The following is a 16,300-nucleotide window of genomic DNA, read 5'->3' as shown; positions in this document are numbered from 1 at the left end:
TGTGACAGGGAACTGAAAACGTTCACCAGAGGCCGCGAGGGAGAGACCAGGGTTTTGAAAACGCCTTCCCTGATGCTCCAACAGGGTCCCGTGGGTCTGAAGGTGCGGGGGTACTGAGCAAACTGAACGCAAGTCGAACCAACAGAAAAACGAGCTAATGGCCAACACTAGAAGGAAATATTATTGTGTTGCCTTCCGCCCGTCATGGTGGTTGGTTGCCCAGCCACTACATCCGGGGGCAGGATAGCTTGGTCAGGAATATAGGCGAAGGCGGTGACTCTCGAGAACGCAATCCTGACGACGGGAGGCAACGACTCAAAAGCAACGTCGACGACAGTAAAAGCCTGCCACCGGTGCCACGGTGCGCGCTATGGAATTTGATATTGCATTCCGCTACGTACCGGAGGAATCATTCCAAGCGTCCGTTTCACATCATCGATCCTTTCGTTTCTAGGGTTGCCCCACCGTTGGGAGGAATCGGACCGGGAGGAGAAAGGCGAACGCTTTTCTTCAAAGTTTTGTAATCAATTGCTTGCTTTTGCTGATCGGACTCATTCCTCATTCCACTCTGCGAACTGTGCCGTTTCCGTACTAATTGGCCTACATTTATCAATACCCCGCCAAGGGCCGACCGGCCAGAGGAAAAGCCTGGACGGTATTTGTGTTCGTCGTTGAATGGTGGAAAAGTGGAATAACTCGGACTGGCTGCGCTAACAAATATTGTAAAAAAAGTTTACAGGAAAAATGCTTCAAAAGTCATTTTTCATTCTGTTTCGCTTGCCATGGTGGGGCGAAATTCAGGTGCTTTACTGAGTTTTCTACATTCCTGCAAAAAAAAAATGGTTGTATGGGAATGATGAAAACACGAAACTACATCTTTGTTTCAATTCATCGATTGTTTTGAAAGAGCATTAAAATTGTAGTTAATATCAGATGCGCGTAGGAAATGGAAATCCACCGTTTGCTGCTCCTAGAAGCAGCGTGAATGTTGCTTTCGGAAAGGTGCAGAGGGTTCATCTTTTTTCAAATGGATAAAGGGTTAACTTTCATTTTAAGCATTGAACAAGATACTTTGAAATTCCAGCACTCCTTAGATTGGAGAATCACCTACTCATCCCGTGCAAATAAGCCCAACAACGTGCAGCGAACGGTAACCAACTTGCAAAGTCATGACAAGAAACCGTACAACTAAGGCCGACTTCAGAAGAATGTGTTGCTGTTTTTTTTTCGTTTTATTATTGCACTTCATTATCGACTATGTAACAGGCGGTGGAAAAGCTCACCTTCATCATAAATCATGAACTCCGTTTCGTTGGTCTAGATTGACAGCCGGAACACCGTGCGGACATACGTGTGAACGAAGCGTCCTAGCTTACCGATAGTGACAACACTCGTCGACATCTCTGACTGAGCTAGATGCACCATGAAAATGCATCTTCGGCAACAATGTTACCGTAAGCAGGAAGCAGAACAACTTAACGAAAACCGGCCTAAGGAATGAATTGCACAACCCGACACCAAACACGCCAGAAACATACCACAATCATGTGCACGCTAGTGAACGGATCCCAGCGAACATCGAACCCTTATTCGCGCTATCTTGCTTGGCGTTGAGAATAAATTACGGCGTATGACACCGAAGGTTAAGTGTCTGCTCATTTACCGAGGTCTTCGAGGCCTCGCTCTACTCAATCGTATAGGTCCTCAGTGGTAGTTGCAAAATCACTCCACTAACGTTCTCCTCTTGCTCAAGATACTCGTTGATTACTGCACACTGGGAATGTCAACGATCACCGTGGTACAATTAAAACACGCTGCCTAAAGAGCAGCAACCGAGAGATAAAATATAGGACACAAGTTTGATTGAAAACCACGCTACTCTGCATTTGGTCTCCATTTTTTCGCACAAGCCAGGGTTCAGCGGGATCAACCGAATTAATGCTTTAATAATGTAAAATCTTCCCAAAGAGAACTGGATCAGTCGAGGAGAAGCAAGCAGGACCCGTTCAGTTCAAAAAACCAAATCATCCGCACACTGTCAATCAAAGCCGTCAATCCGCCAGCACACAAAACAGTTTCCTCCGCTTCGACGTCCGAAGTCAGCAAAGTATGCTTCAACTCGACTTGGCCCCACGAGGAACGCGCGTCGGTTCGAGTTTCTCATAAATCAATCATTCAAGGATCACGTCCGTCCTGCCCGTGAAGGTTCGTTTACGACGGCACTCGAATTACTACGCAATCGATTCGGCGATTTTCATTGATTTTTTTAGTTGTTGCTGTCGATCAACAAATCATTGCGGAAAGCAATTTTCAAACAAATTTAAAAAAAGAATACCATGTGAAAAACGAGAGCAAGCGGAACCGCGAAAATTGCTCTCCAATAATGGTGATTAAAATTTGCCTCCTTAATAATCACAGGTAGTGTTTGATCTATTTCTAGCGTACTAGTTGATCCATTTGCAATGACTTTCTAGAAAGCCTACCGAATCTCTTGTTCAACAAGGACACTGAGACTCTTGTGACCAACGACAACGAACGACCTGGTAAACAGGAGATGCTTGTTTTTGCACTGTAAGCTTTCTCGCGATGGAAAAACACACTCTTTCGCTCATCATCCTCGATTCCTTTTGGAAACAGTGAATCTGAAACCACATCAATCATTTCTCTTCTTCGGAACGGAACAGGCGACACGTGCCAGTAGCTATGCCAATGCTCACCACCGTTGCCAGCCGGTGGGTATCGATTATCACGAATGTTAGGCAGCACCGAGGAAAGCTTCGAACGGAGGATAAACTTGAGGCTGAAACAGGATCCGGATGTAGCCATGGAAACAGGACTAACCCTTTCACCATCGGCACATTTCAAAGCGATAATGAACATACACGTGGCTGTTTCATGTGGCAACACATTTCTGCGAAATACCGTTGATGTACACTTCCATCATCTAACCGAATAGACTCACGTAAGGGATTCACATTCGTTATTCGTTTGACATGGGTAAATTCGATTTTGATACATAGGCTTGCTCGATGGAGTGAGTTTTATGAGATTATGTTCAAGCTTCTGCAGTAACACGGTTCGCAAAGGTCACCGAACACGACTGCCACCGTTCACGTCCTTATTCCAAAGCTGAAAAGCTACCTCTAGAGCTTAATTTCATTTGATTGCTTTTTGACCGACAAGCTACGCCAAATTACGTCGAGTTGGTGCGATGTGCGACAGTTGATAGCTCTACAGCCACATAACGTTCGTGGTGAATTTATCTCTCTATTGTGCTCCCTAACACGGGCATAAATCCTCCAGAAACCATAGGCGATCTGATAGAGTTGAAAAAAGGTATAAAAACCCCTTCATTATCGACCACACACCGCCCTAATCACGGTTCCTCTTACAGTGGAAGGTAATTCGAGAAATGCAAACCACAACGAGCCGGGAATGTTCCTTGGTTTCCACAAGAATCGCATCGATGCCACGTTCGCCTGCTCGATATTTCATACCCATGGTCGCAAAGGTTCTTGGCCACTCCATTCCTCCGTTCGGTGGAGGTAAGAAATATTTCTCTTGTTTAACAACGATTGCTGGAACGGTCCAAAGCGTCGAAGGAGCTTTCATGCGACCCTCGAGCGTGTCGAGCTCATTGCATTTGCTTCGGAATTCAACAATTCGCTCCACAACCACGACACACACCGACGACGGACAGGATTACATCGAAAACCGACCGATCCAGCAGGATTCCCGCAGAATAGCACGCCCGGCGCAACGGAAGCACCCCTGCCGTACGTACCTGTGAAAGTACATCGAAGCCTCGAATTCCCGGAATGGTTCACCGGCCAGGAAGGCCCGCACCGCCGTAATGGACGCCTCGAACAGCTCCTTGTTTCCGGCTAGAAAAGGAGAAGAAAAACCGATGGTGAAATGACGCCGGCCGACGGTAATCGAATGGAAATGGCCATTTAGAGGGTAACGGGCGACACCAACAACAAAAAAAACATGGCGACCGGTTTTTCCCGTTCAGGCAGGGCACTTACTCGATAGCTTCGTCCGAACCTGCGCCACCATGTCATCGTTCAGCACGTCCAGGACGAACTCGTCCTTCTCGTTGTTGATGGTGTTGGTGGTGACCGAGTTGGACCCGGTCAGGCTCTTCTCCGGGTCGTCGTGATTGCTGAGCTTCTTCGTATCGCCGCCGATGCCGCTGTCGTCGTCACACTTGCCGCCATCGCTGTCACAGCCTCCGCCTCCACCGCTGTCCTCGCGTTGGCTTTCCGTGCACAGGCCGAGGTAGCGCTTCGCGACATCATACGCCAGATCGACCCGGTGCTCATCGGCCGCAAGTTCGTATCTGTGCGTGAAGCAAGAACAGGACGATGGACGGTTGTGTTAAAAAAGTAAATAAATAAAACCACTCTCCAATCAACCTAATGACGGAGCAGTGAGCACGATCGGCGACCATGCAGCCACTATTGGTCGCGCCGTTTCATTCGTATCATTTACATCCTGCCCCATGCATTTCGCACAGACTGGCAGGCGCTCCAAGCAGCGTTTGTGTACAGAAATTATAGGTGTTTCCTGGCAAATAAAATAGCTCCCGCGCGCTTCAGCTTAATGATACATTGGTGTTTGTTTCGTTTCATTATACAAACTGCCCGGGAATGTCCGATTTCATGCCGTATCTCGTTTCGTTACCATCACACTAGACGAACTGGCGTTCCGGAAAGGCAGCTTTCATGCTACTCAATGCACCATCGGCATGCCCTGTCTGTGCGCAACATGCTGCAATCAATTAAGCAAGCCTGTGCCCGATTTGACCCGAGGATATTTGCTTCATTTGCACGAGCTGTAAAATTAATCCACTAACGAGCATTTCCCAAAAACGCCCACATCACATCGTTCGAGCTTTAGGTAAAACTTTTCGAACGAAACTAAAACCCGCTCCTTCCAAAAATCAATTTGATCCTCAGAGAGCGTGTAACGGAGATTGATTTCGCATGCACTAACTAGCTTTTCACTCGAAGAAAACTTATCAAGTGCGTTCGCACACATCCAACGGCTTTGCCCTTTTGCTTTTCATCGCCACTAAAAGCTAATGCAGCTGGAGAGCACTTCGCACAACCTGCTGACCTCGCTGCCTGCTTCTGCATCGTCCCGGGCCGACCTAGATCGCCATCTTGTGTAGTTTTCCCTCGCCGGCCTTGAGGGTAATACATCAAACATCGTACAGTGCCACACACACACACACACACACACCCGGGTCTGTCGCAATCAATTCCTCACGGAGGCTAATGCCAGCAGAGAAGCCTCCGTATGATGCCAAGTGCCCGTGCAGCTTAAACAATTGCCATTGCGCGATGGAAAGTGCTGGAAAACTTTACCCACCGAACGGCATATGCACGCGCGCTGGCTCCACCGTCTTGGAAGGTGCCACACACGAAAGTTCAGTCCGGATGCCGAGGATGTCGACGTTCGCCAAAATTGCATTTGCCTCAAGACATGCCTGCACCGTTACCCGGTGTGTGCTCGCACGTCGCTGCCATCGGTGCAGGACAAGGATGCACTCAGGGACATCTCAGGTCGGGCATCAAAAGCACAAACCAACCCTCAGGGCGTGTTAGTGTGTGTGTGTGTGTGTGTGTGTGTGTGTGTGAGCGTGGAAAATTTATTGCCCTGATCTGCTGCTCGGTGCATTTGCCACAAGCAGCACCGTTCGGCGGGAAGAACCAAACGGCACACAGAAACTGGAAGCATGCGGATTCGTACACTCCATGCCAGACTAGGAAAATGGTTCCGGGTCGTACGGGGTCGGGCCCGTACGATCGGAAGTGAGGGCACGCAAGTGTGGTAATTGTTAAAATGTGATTAAAAACAAAAGCACCATCGAAGGCGGGCAAGAGCGAGCGTCGTAAGGGTCGGGAAAAATCGCTGGTCCGTTGCTCCGATCGTCTGGTTTGGTCGTAAGGACGAAATCACCCGAAGCCTCACGGGAAGCCGGCATACCGAAGGACGCATCTCCACTCGCGCCACATCTCTGCGGTAGGATGCATCGCACCGACCCGGGGCCATACAAAAGCCGGCCGAAAACAAAGCCCAAACCCGGCCCAGTGCACCATAATTCATTTTTCTGCTCATTTCCAACAACCGGGCGACCTAGTTTTCGGGTGGAAACTTTCCGATCTACACGAGAGCGAAAGGGATGCCGATATACTAGGCGACCGCGAGACCGCTGGCAGCATAATTGATGCGCTTTGGTTTGAAGTTCCGTTCGCCCGAAGACGAACGGAGGGCAATCGGGCGTAAGGGATGGGATAAAATTTTCGCTCCATGCAGCATGCAGTGTGCTTCAATAATACCTTGAAAGGGTTCGCTTTTTATGATTTTTGAGTATTCAAAGCGACACAAGGATGAGAGCGTATGCCGGTGGCTATCGAGAACAGAAAATGCAACCACCAACTATTGTGCTTTAAATTCTGTCACCGCAACACATTCTATATAAGTAAGTTTTTGTGCAACACATAGTTTACTCCATATTTAACTCAAAATATCCTCAAAATTTAAATTAAGACGCTGGCTGGGAAGTGTGCTATACATAGACCAGTTTCAATTACAATTTTGTTACACCACGCCGACGAAGCCATAAAACCCTTTCAGTATACATTAATTTTGCTTCAGGAAGAAACGAAAATAACGCCACGAAATAGTGAAGCCACAAAAAGGATTGCAAAGAACGCACGTATGAAGGAAATATATTACGCGGTAGCAACGTCTAAAGAATAAAAAAAAATCATGCGACTATCAATAGCAAACAATTCTGGCCAAACGGATACGGCGCCTTCTGGAAGCTGCATTTTCTATTTGAACGGAGCGGAAAATTGGCAAATAGGTCGGTGAGGGTGGGAGGGACATGAAGGGCGGCGGCGCGAATGGAAAATCCACATGTCTGCCCATGTTTCCAGTCCTACCCCGCTGAATTCACCCGATGCCTTCCAATGGCGCCCGCGCACGGACGTCGAATGCGAAGGACATTTTTTCTCGCAATCCCTTGAAAGCGAAGTGGGTTGCCATACCATGGAACCGTTAGCTTCGCTAGCCACATATGCCCCAGAAGGAGAAGGAAAAAAAAGCATAACCGTGCTCGTACGTGAACGGCGAAAAGAAGTTGCTACCGCGATTCCGCGATTTCTCTTTCCGATTTGCCGCGATCCGGCTCGGCCGTATCCGGGGATACAGGGAAACACACATCGTTCTTCCTGTCGCCGCCAGGACATGCGGACGCTCGCGGTTGTGTTCGATTTTACGACGGCGTCATTAACCCACATTCGCTCAGGATTATGCCCAGCTACCAATGCCAACCGAGCGCCATTCATACTCGATCCGCTACGTCAGCGAATAGCAACCGGGACAGGAGTGGCTGAAATTTGTTGATCGATCAGTTTCTTAATAATTTAAGCACATCCGTTCTGGCACGCTAGAGCCAGTTGTTCCCTAACGCTGACAGTGCAGAACGAACCGGTAACGTCGCCATACCGACTGAAGGGAGAGTTTTCCCGAGAACGTGTTTCCCAGCATCTGCGCGCTCTGCTCGCTTACCTTGTGGCGTCATCGAGGAAGGTGATGTACCGGGAGTACTGCGGCCGTTTCACCTTGCAGAACTGCCGGAACAGCTCACGTCCGATTGGCTGCTGATCGACTACGTAACCATAGCTTACATCTGTAACGAGCAACAAAACGAGAAGGGAAATAAGGCGTTAGCAATCCGAAAGCTATCACTAATGACGACAACCCAATCGATGCGTTGGGCCGCGTTTGTTACAGCGTAACGAGTGAAGATGTATTGGCACATGGTGTGCGCGTAACACACAAGCAGCGCTATTCTGTCGTAATTTCAACACACCATTATTAACCATCAATTTTCGAGAACGGGACCGATAATCACTTAGCTAAACGTCAAACCTTGAGAGCCTGCCAGTCTCACGGCTTACGGAGTAAAAGGAAAACATGTTATTAACAGGTGAATAGAAGTGCGTAGGACTCGAACGAGAATCTACACAGCAAAACACAAACAGTACTTCGGTTAGCAGACGTGGGACGAAATCCTTTCACCTTCAATAGACGGGCGGAATCCCTTGGCACGAATTTCAATTATCAACCGGAAACATTCGACCCAAATTGGGGCCCATTTCTTTTCTTTTTCCATCACAATCCATTTGATAAGCCGGTGCCGGAGAAGGATTCAAGCTTCAGCTTGTCTGGTTCTTTGGATGCAAATTAAAATGCTGCCCTTTGACAGATGAAAAAAGGGAACTTGTGAGCTGTGTAATGTTACACAAAAACATGAGCTAGAAAAAAGAAAATGGGGCGTCGTTACGATTTCGATTATATTTCCATCTTGTAAGGATGCTTTGAACAAACCAAATTGGAATTGAAATACCGCTCTTCGAACTGAAAAAAGTCTATATCCATCATCAGACGAACTTGACCACACACTCTAGCTTAAAGATGATTTGTTGTTTGCAACCATTTAGCATAAGCAAAACATAATTGTTGGAAAAAGTTTATTGAACATCAATAACAGTTGTTTAATATAATAATTTAGGTATGATGCTTTACAGAAACAGTTTTTACGAATGGCTGAAATGCTCCTTAAACTAACACGTATAAAAAAAAACGTTTTAAGCAAAGTCGTCTGAAGAATTTATAAAATTCACCATTCGAAATGTAGTTATATTAGGAATTATTTATCACCAACGATACTTGTAAACACAAATGATATAAAAGATGCAGAGAAAGAGAGAGTAATAGAAAGAAATATATAGAAAAGTCAAAGATGAATCGCCCGTTATACGCCACGAAAATTTGTAGCATATTGTAATCTTTTCCGGTCGCAACCGTCCCATTGGATGCACTGCTTCTTCCTGACACCATCAGCTTACCAGCTTGCCACTGAACGAACCCCGTCCATAAGTGCAGATGATGGACGGCGATAGAACGAAAATTTATCTCATTACTTCCCCCTTCATCGCGGTACGCCTTCGTGTCTCTCCCCGAACGAGGCTGCCATTTTTGACTTTCCCCGGGGGTCGGCACAAAATGGAGCGACAACAGCGCGTTCCGTTCGGACAACACACAGCACATTGCCTGCTGCTCGTATCCGGCTCCCATCAGCCGTGCTCGAAATGGAGCGCCCAGAAGGATGCGACAGACTCAGCAGCGCCCATTACGCTCATGGCACACTACTGGCGTGCTTGGGGTACACGCTTGAAAGCTTCCGCCAAGGACACTGGCTTCGGAAAAAAAACATCATCCCATGATGGGCTGACCCCCGACCGGTGGCGCCGTCGTTATCCTGGGTGGTGACACAACCGAGAGCGAATTCACTCTCGGTTCTCGCCAAGACGCTTCGTTACGTGATGGCAATTTGGCTGCCGAAGCCATGGGGGCAACAGCGCTGAAGGACGTTGTTTTTTTTTGTTTTATTTTTCGCGTTGCTGCTTCTATTTGTTTGCATTCGCTTAAGCGCCAATGTTTTATGCTTCCACACGGTGGCGCTCGCCAGCTAGCTCAGCGAGGAAAACTGGGCTTTCCCAGCGACGCGAGATTGCGCGCTCGTTCGCGCTTTCGGTTTAATCAATTTTGTCAACCCACTCGCTCGCACCGGGCGTGCCCGCCTGCTTTGATTCGCTTTGATTTCTTTGGCACGCAGCTGTGCAAATGAACATAATTTCATTGCCAAACCAGCGCTTTCCTCTCCGGGAGAGCATAGAAGGGAGAGAAAAAAACCAACGCCGTGCCAACCAGACCCAAGGGCTGCCTTTGCACGACGTCATATTATTACTTCATTAAGATATAATAATAAAAACACTGATTGCGTTATCACGTTGACAGCAAAAATGCGGAAAAAACAACGACATTGGATCAAGAGGGAGACAACATTGGACCACAACACGCCACGGGGGTCACATGAAATCATCTCTCACGTTAGAGGTTGGTGTTGCTGAGTGTCCAGAGCTCGAGGGTAATGTTTCTGTGGTCACTGCCCAGTGGCATTGCACTGTGTTTGAACAACACTGCAAGGATGCATTCCCAGCCGCCCGTTCAGACCGACCATTTGTGCCGAGTACAAGAAGTTACACCAGTTCTCGCAGCTTCTATACAGCACATCAAGCCTTTCAAGGCGCACTGTTCGTTGTCCTGCGTTCTCGTCTCATCAAGAACCGTGAACGAACCAGCCAACCTGCACCATACCATGATGAAACTCGTGCTCGTCGGTCAAATTTACTTTGCGACAGTAAATTAGATTACATCCATCCACGTCCCAACCGTGGGTTGAAGCGCCCCCAGGGAAGGGAGTCGACCGAACGGCACTAAAAGCCGAGACAGGACGAAAATGTACTAACTAAATGCCATTTTCTTGCTTTCATCCGCTGCACGGCCAAGGGAATGGAAGTTTTCGGAGAAAAATCCAACCCTGGCACGTGAGATAAAATTCTCGCAGAACCGATATAAAGGCCAGCAAGACGGAGGCTAGCTGCCAACCGATCGATAGAGAGATATATACTGTAACTGATTTCCGATTCTGGCGAATTCCGTCCATCTCCTGCTAGCCACCAGCCGTGTAAATCCCGTCCCGTTTCGATCATCTAAATCCCATTAACGTCACACGGTCGAACGGTAGGAGAAAATTGCTTCGCATTGGGACATAAATCCTGCGAACGGACCGGAAAGTCTTCGCCCACACGAACGGTACACCTCCGTCGATAAAAGGCTGTGCTGAACACCGTGGTAGAGAGCTGGGTGCAATGTTTGCTTTGGCTTCCATCGTCGGTGGGTCGGGAAAATAGTTCCCGGCAGGCAGGATCTCGCATCCGCAGCACGTGTGTTGTGAACCCCAAGAAGACGCCCCCATGGCGGTCCTTTGGTCAACGCGCAAGCAAGAGGAATCACCACCGGTCGATGCTCGGGAATGCAAAGAATGCAAATAATGCGCCACACGTTCGCACCCGCAGCTCGTTCGCGAGCAAATAGCCACGGCTTGGCAGCCGGTGGTAGTCATTTACTACTGACTGCTTGGGTGATATGGACGCCATGGTTGGTGCTACCACAAGATTGATCTGCTCTCGAGGAGCCAACTTTTCTCGTGCGAACGTCGAACAGCGTCACGGTTGGCATATGTTCAACTATCCAACGTGATCGTTGCTCGCCGATGATGGGCAAACTCGGGAACAGACCGGCTTTGCGGCTGGAGGCGTTGCTGAAACAGCAACGTACGTTTGTGCTGTCGAAATACGTCGCTCCCGACCTGGCGAATAATACATGCATTCCAAAGAATTGCTTCTTATGGTTTCGGTTCGACAGCGTAACAACGATCGAATTTGATCAAAGAAACACAGTTGATTGTGTTGCTTTCCTGTTCCGTGGCACCGTCGGTCGTCGAGTATTGCATTGTTATCGCAACATTTACGCAATACTTGTGTATAAAGCACGTGCAAAATGTGTAATGATGCTTCGAAGCAGGCGTGGTGTTCGTTAGGCTTCCTTAGGGCACAGTAACAATAATTCAGTCAACATAGACAGTAAGCAAACTGATCACAATAACGGTCTTTTCTGAAATGTATGTCTCTATGCTGTGCTGCAAGTATGTCAGTAGGTACAATGAAAAAGTATGCAAAAATGGCATTTGGCTTTTAGCACATCAAATGTAGGATATCAGAGTGTTTTGCAACGCCGCTGACGTTTACAACCATCTAGTACCAATGCTGGAAAATGATCCTTTAATCCGACATATCTCTACCATCTTATGATTGTTCATTTTACCATTGGCTTTGTTGAGAATGTTTCACTTAAAATACGCAATAAATCTCAATTTTCTCATAACGCTCAAGCCGCGGCCGATCAATCAAAGTGATGCTCTACGTGATTCTATTTCTCATCAGCTCATTTCCTCCAATTCGCGCTTGCTTAAAGCTCACAATAAGGGCCGGGAAGGAAAAAAGAATCCAGGCAAGATATGTTTGCTTCATTAAATACACTATAGATTAGGTAAGATTGATCGTTCTGCATTGCGTTGAAGTAGCTCCAGCGTGAGGCATTTTTAAGGATTAAAGTATTTAACTAGTTGCTAGTATTACATCCGCTATTTAAAGTGTACCTTTTAGCGTTATCACAAGGATGGATTGATGTTTAATCATATACTACTCTTCAAACTCTATTTATTCCAGCTTTCTTGGAAAAAGATGCCCGCTACGGTACAATCAAGCGCTCGGTCGAACACTTCACGCTGTAACGCTGCGGACGAAATCCCATAACCGGGAATGATCACACACTTACGGCTAGGCTTTTATCTTGATGAAAGCAATTTCCTCACACGTACAGTTGCTTCCTTCCTCGGTCACCTTCCAGCTACCAGCGGGCAGGCGCCGGTTGAAAAAGGCTCACCAATCGAGAAATTGTGCCAGAAACGCTACCATCATTGGGCCAATTTCCGGCGATTCAATTTGCGTGCCGATGCGACAACCGCCGGGTCGGTCCCATGTGAACTTACCTATTTTGTTCTTGAGATCGATGCATTGCGATATGTGCGGGAACTGGAGGATCTTGCGCCATTTTTTGCTCTTTCCTTTGTTACTGTCGGAGCCGCCTATGAGGTAAAAAGAAAAACAAAAACGAGTTGAGTTAAGTGGCATTTGGTAAAAGCGTTTCTACTACACTGAGTGAGAGAGAGAGTCCCATTCGGGGACGTTCAGAGAAAGGTGGTCTCCGTCCTCGAAGAATTCGTGATGAATACATCAAACCATACGTGCTATCTTTTCCAATGTCCACACCAGCCGTTTTTCGTATCATCCTTGTATGCCTTGTCCGGATTGGATGAGGTGTGAAAAATGAAGAACTGATTCGACACATTATCACGCCGAAAGACACCGCACTGTATTGAGACATAATTTTCTCATCGTGATATATGTGAGGTCGTTTGCTGGTCGAATGCAAATATCGAGACCCCCTACCGAGACGGTTCGCCTTTCGCCAACTGTCCCTTACGCTACACATTTCAGTCGAGAGGCAAGGGTCTGTTTTCTTCTCTCGTGACGCCATAGCTCCAAGAATCTTGATACGCAAACCTCCATCACTGACGCCGGCTGCCAACTTCGGTTCCTGTTGGCCTACGCACCAACGGTCCCGGTTCTGAGAAGGTTAAACAATAAAAATGCCCTTCGGCAGGTCGATAGAGTGGGCTTAGACAATTTTCCCTCCGTCTTTGCTCTTGTCTCGTACGTGGACGCAAATGTTGTACGAATCATACCGGAAGGTTAAGCATCTCTTATTTATTCAGACGCTGCCAAAAGCCAGCCAGAAAGGTTCGATGATTGCGTGCCAAGGTGCGGAACCGGCAGCAATATGACCGCACGAGGCAAAACGACATATTTGGCGGCGGTTGTCTCGGTGCAATACGGTGCTTTCCAAGCGTACCAGAGGAGGCGTTCGATCGGAGGGAAGGAGCAAAAAAAAAGCGAAATCCCCCATCGTAAATAACGACCACGGTGTAATCAAACGAACCCGCCCTGCGGGTGCACACCCGGCGACAAGCAGTAATTGAAACGGAAACGGTACACCGTACCATACACTCGAAAGGACCCGATTGGAGTGATCCCTCGAGGGTTAGGATGAATAAATTAAATGTTGAGAAAAAGATACCGCAAACAGTGGAGAAAGCAAGCAAACAAACAAAATCGGCCTCCCCAGCGGCTAGATTATGACGAACAATATCAAAAAGCGTATGGAAAATTATCCTACGGTTTTCCAACAGAGGGCGAACGAATCTCGACTAGATGTCCTTTATTGAAGAGTATATCTTATGACCTTAAAAAAAACGAGAATGTTTTGCTGCCAAAGTATTGGAGCTATTCATCTAACATTAAATGTAGCACGATTCAGAGCACACCGTTCCAATCATAACCACCAAATTTAAGCTTTGTTGAATTGAAAGATGAGTTTTAACGAATAGGTTTTACGACCGACAATTGTCACTTAACCTGATAAAGTCGATTTCTTTAGAACTACTTTACCACTTCAAAGCTTCACTCGTACCGAGATCCAAGCCATTTTTTGTACTCTACAGTGAACATGGCTCGCATACATATCGTTTTGAGCATGAGTTTGATGCAAGCGATGATAGCAGAGTGCTATAATTCAACAAAATATTATCTAACTCAGTTTTTCTACTAACAATAATTCATTCCATAATTGCCACCGATTATTCGAACACCCTTTTCGAGTCTAATGAAAACATTTTCCCTTCCGCAAAACACTGAAATCGCTCAATGTTTCCGAGCCGATCGATCAATGTCGACGACCCACCCACTGGGTCCCATCACATCGTGTGCGCACAAATGCCCTGATGCACTTTCGCTCGGTACCACTCCAACATTGCTCCCTAAAACACGACCAGGTGTACAATTTCTCGAGAACCGGGTGCACGATAACGCCACGTCAAGAGCTTACAGTGGCGAGCTCGCGCCCGAGCTAGTCTCACGCCTCGTTGGCTTTTGGAAACAATTTCATTAATCAGCTTTTTCGTTCTCGCATTGCTGCAAGAAGAGGAAGTCTAATGTACGTCATTGGCCTCGCTAGCGGTCACTGACGGCCAGAACCGCACCCTAACGTAGGGAGCACCGTGTTCGCGTGAGAAGAGCACTTGCAGCAGGCGGAAAATGCATTCGTCAAACAAACCCCACCGACGGGCAGGCATTCAGCTTGCAAATTTCAAACCACACTTGGGACCACCAGGGCTTGGCCGCAGGGACCGGTTGGCTGGTTGGAGACGAAATGTCACTCATTTTGTCCATTGGAATCAATTGTCAACTACCGCAACCTCGCTGTGGTGCTACGATGCTGTTGCTGCTGTGGAATTGATATTAGTTTCAACCCCTACCGTGGTTGGAGGGTGTTTCAACCCTCTCCCATGCCTGGAGCCGCTGCTCAAGCAAACCAAAAATTTATGCTCCTACACCAGAGCAAGCCAATCGGTCAAACGTTCATGTGTGCTTGTTTTATGAGTATTATTACAATTTTTGGTGCGCAAGTGCTCAACTCAACGAGCACCACTCGAGCGTGAGACCGATGGCGGCAAATCCAGTCTCGTTGCTTGCTTCCGGTTTCATCGCACCGTGCAGTCAGATTTCCGGAAATGTACATGGCGACCATTTTACTCGGCGGATCTTGCTCTTTGTCTCTCTTTCTCTCACTCGCTCAGCTTTTCAGACTAGCATGTGATTGAACGACACATGAGTTGGGTGTTGCCTCGGTGGTGTATCGTTTATCGGGCTTTGCCGATATTTACCGAGTGTCTCTGCATGGCAGGGACACGCATGAAATTTCCGTCCAATGTCACACTTCATCGGACGCGAGGGAACGAACACGAGAAAAGGAAAAAAAATCCCAATGAATACCGCGCGAGAAAAAGCGCCGGAAGACGGTGACAAGCGGATATGACGAAGGGTTATCTTCTCTCGAAACAGGCAGAGATTTTTCGGTATTTTCCGTTTCGGTGCGTCCTCATCAAACCGTTTTCGATCGATACCGGGGATAGACGAAGCTGGAGTTTTAAAAAAGAGCAAAGGAAAGAGAGACAGACAGCATAAAGGCGAGAACCAACGCAAATCAAGGACGAACAGGTATTTATGTCGTATTTGCATTTATAGCCCTCCGGGGAAACCGAACCCGTTCGCATGGTTGATAATCGATACCACGCCAGGACGATGCCGGCAGGTTGCTTCGCCGAAATATGGTGCACGCGTCAGCCTAAATGCACCCACGAAAAACCAACCCCCTCGATTCCGTAGCTCGAAGAAATGTGAGCCTCATTTATGCATGGGAAGATTTATTGCCCATAACTGCTCGCGTCATTAACCTTCGGTAGACCCGAGGAGCTGGTTAATATTTCATGCGCGGCTTTTAGCACCTTGTTTTGGAGCGATTTTCAACGGAAAAAATACGTGTACTTTTTTCGATTGATTTGATACATGTTTTACAACGAGTCGTTTCCCCTTTGACAAGGATCCCATCATATTACGGCACGCATAATTCAATAGCAATCAGACTGCTTGCATTAGGATCCTTTTATAATACGTTAGAATCAATCCATTCGAAAACCGTAAAACGATACTTGTTGAAATAATAGCGGATAGGTGTACCTGTATCCAACCATATCATTCAAAATTCAGCTTTATCAAAGCTCACCTAGTGATAGATATTTTCGCATTTGAAAAAGCGTCCCAAATCGTTTATCGTACGTTGCGTTGGCTCTGAACTA

The 16,300-nt window shown here is 47.3% G+C and overlaps 1 protein-coding gene across 1 annotated transcript in view; it reads right to left on the bottom strand.

Annotated features, from left to right (window-relative positions):
• The window catches only part of LOC128731243 (G protein-coupled receptor kinase 2), a 34,581-nt gene that overhangs the window by 8,479 nt on the left and 9,802 nt on the right, over nucleotides 1-16,300 (bottom strand). Inside the window, exons 2-5 of the mRNA XM_053824350.1 lie at nucleotides 12,536-12,631; nucleotides 7,585-7,705; nucleotides 4,029-4,342; nucleotides 3,785-3,884 (exon numbers count right to left, since the gene is read on the bottom strand). Coding sequence (XP_053680325.1) covers nucleotides 3,785-3,884; nucleotides 4,029-4,342; nucleotides 7,585-7,705; nucleotides 12,536-12,631 — 631 coding nt within the window. The remainder of the gene's footprint in view (nucleotides 1-3,784; nucleotides 3,885-4,028; nucleotides 4,343-7,584; nucleotides 7,706-12,535; nucleotides 12,632-16,300) is intronic.

The sequence above is a fragment of the Anopheles nili genome, chromosome 2 (genome assembly GCF_943737925.1).
Source record: "Anopheles nili chromosome 2, idAnoNiliSN_F5_01, whole genome shotgun sequence".
Classification (NCBI taxonomy): Eukaryota; Metazoa; Arthropoda; class Insecta; order Diptera; family Culicidae; genus Anopheles; species Anopheles nili.
The sequence above is the reverse complement of the archived record's forward strand: the minus strand, read 5'-3'. Positions and strand labels throughout refer to the sequence as shown.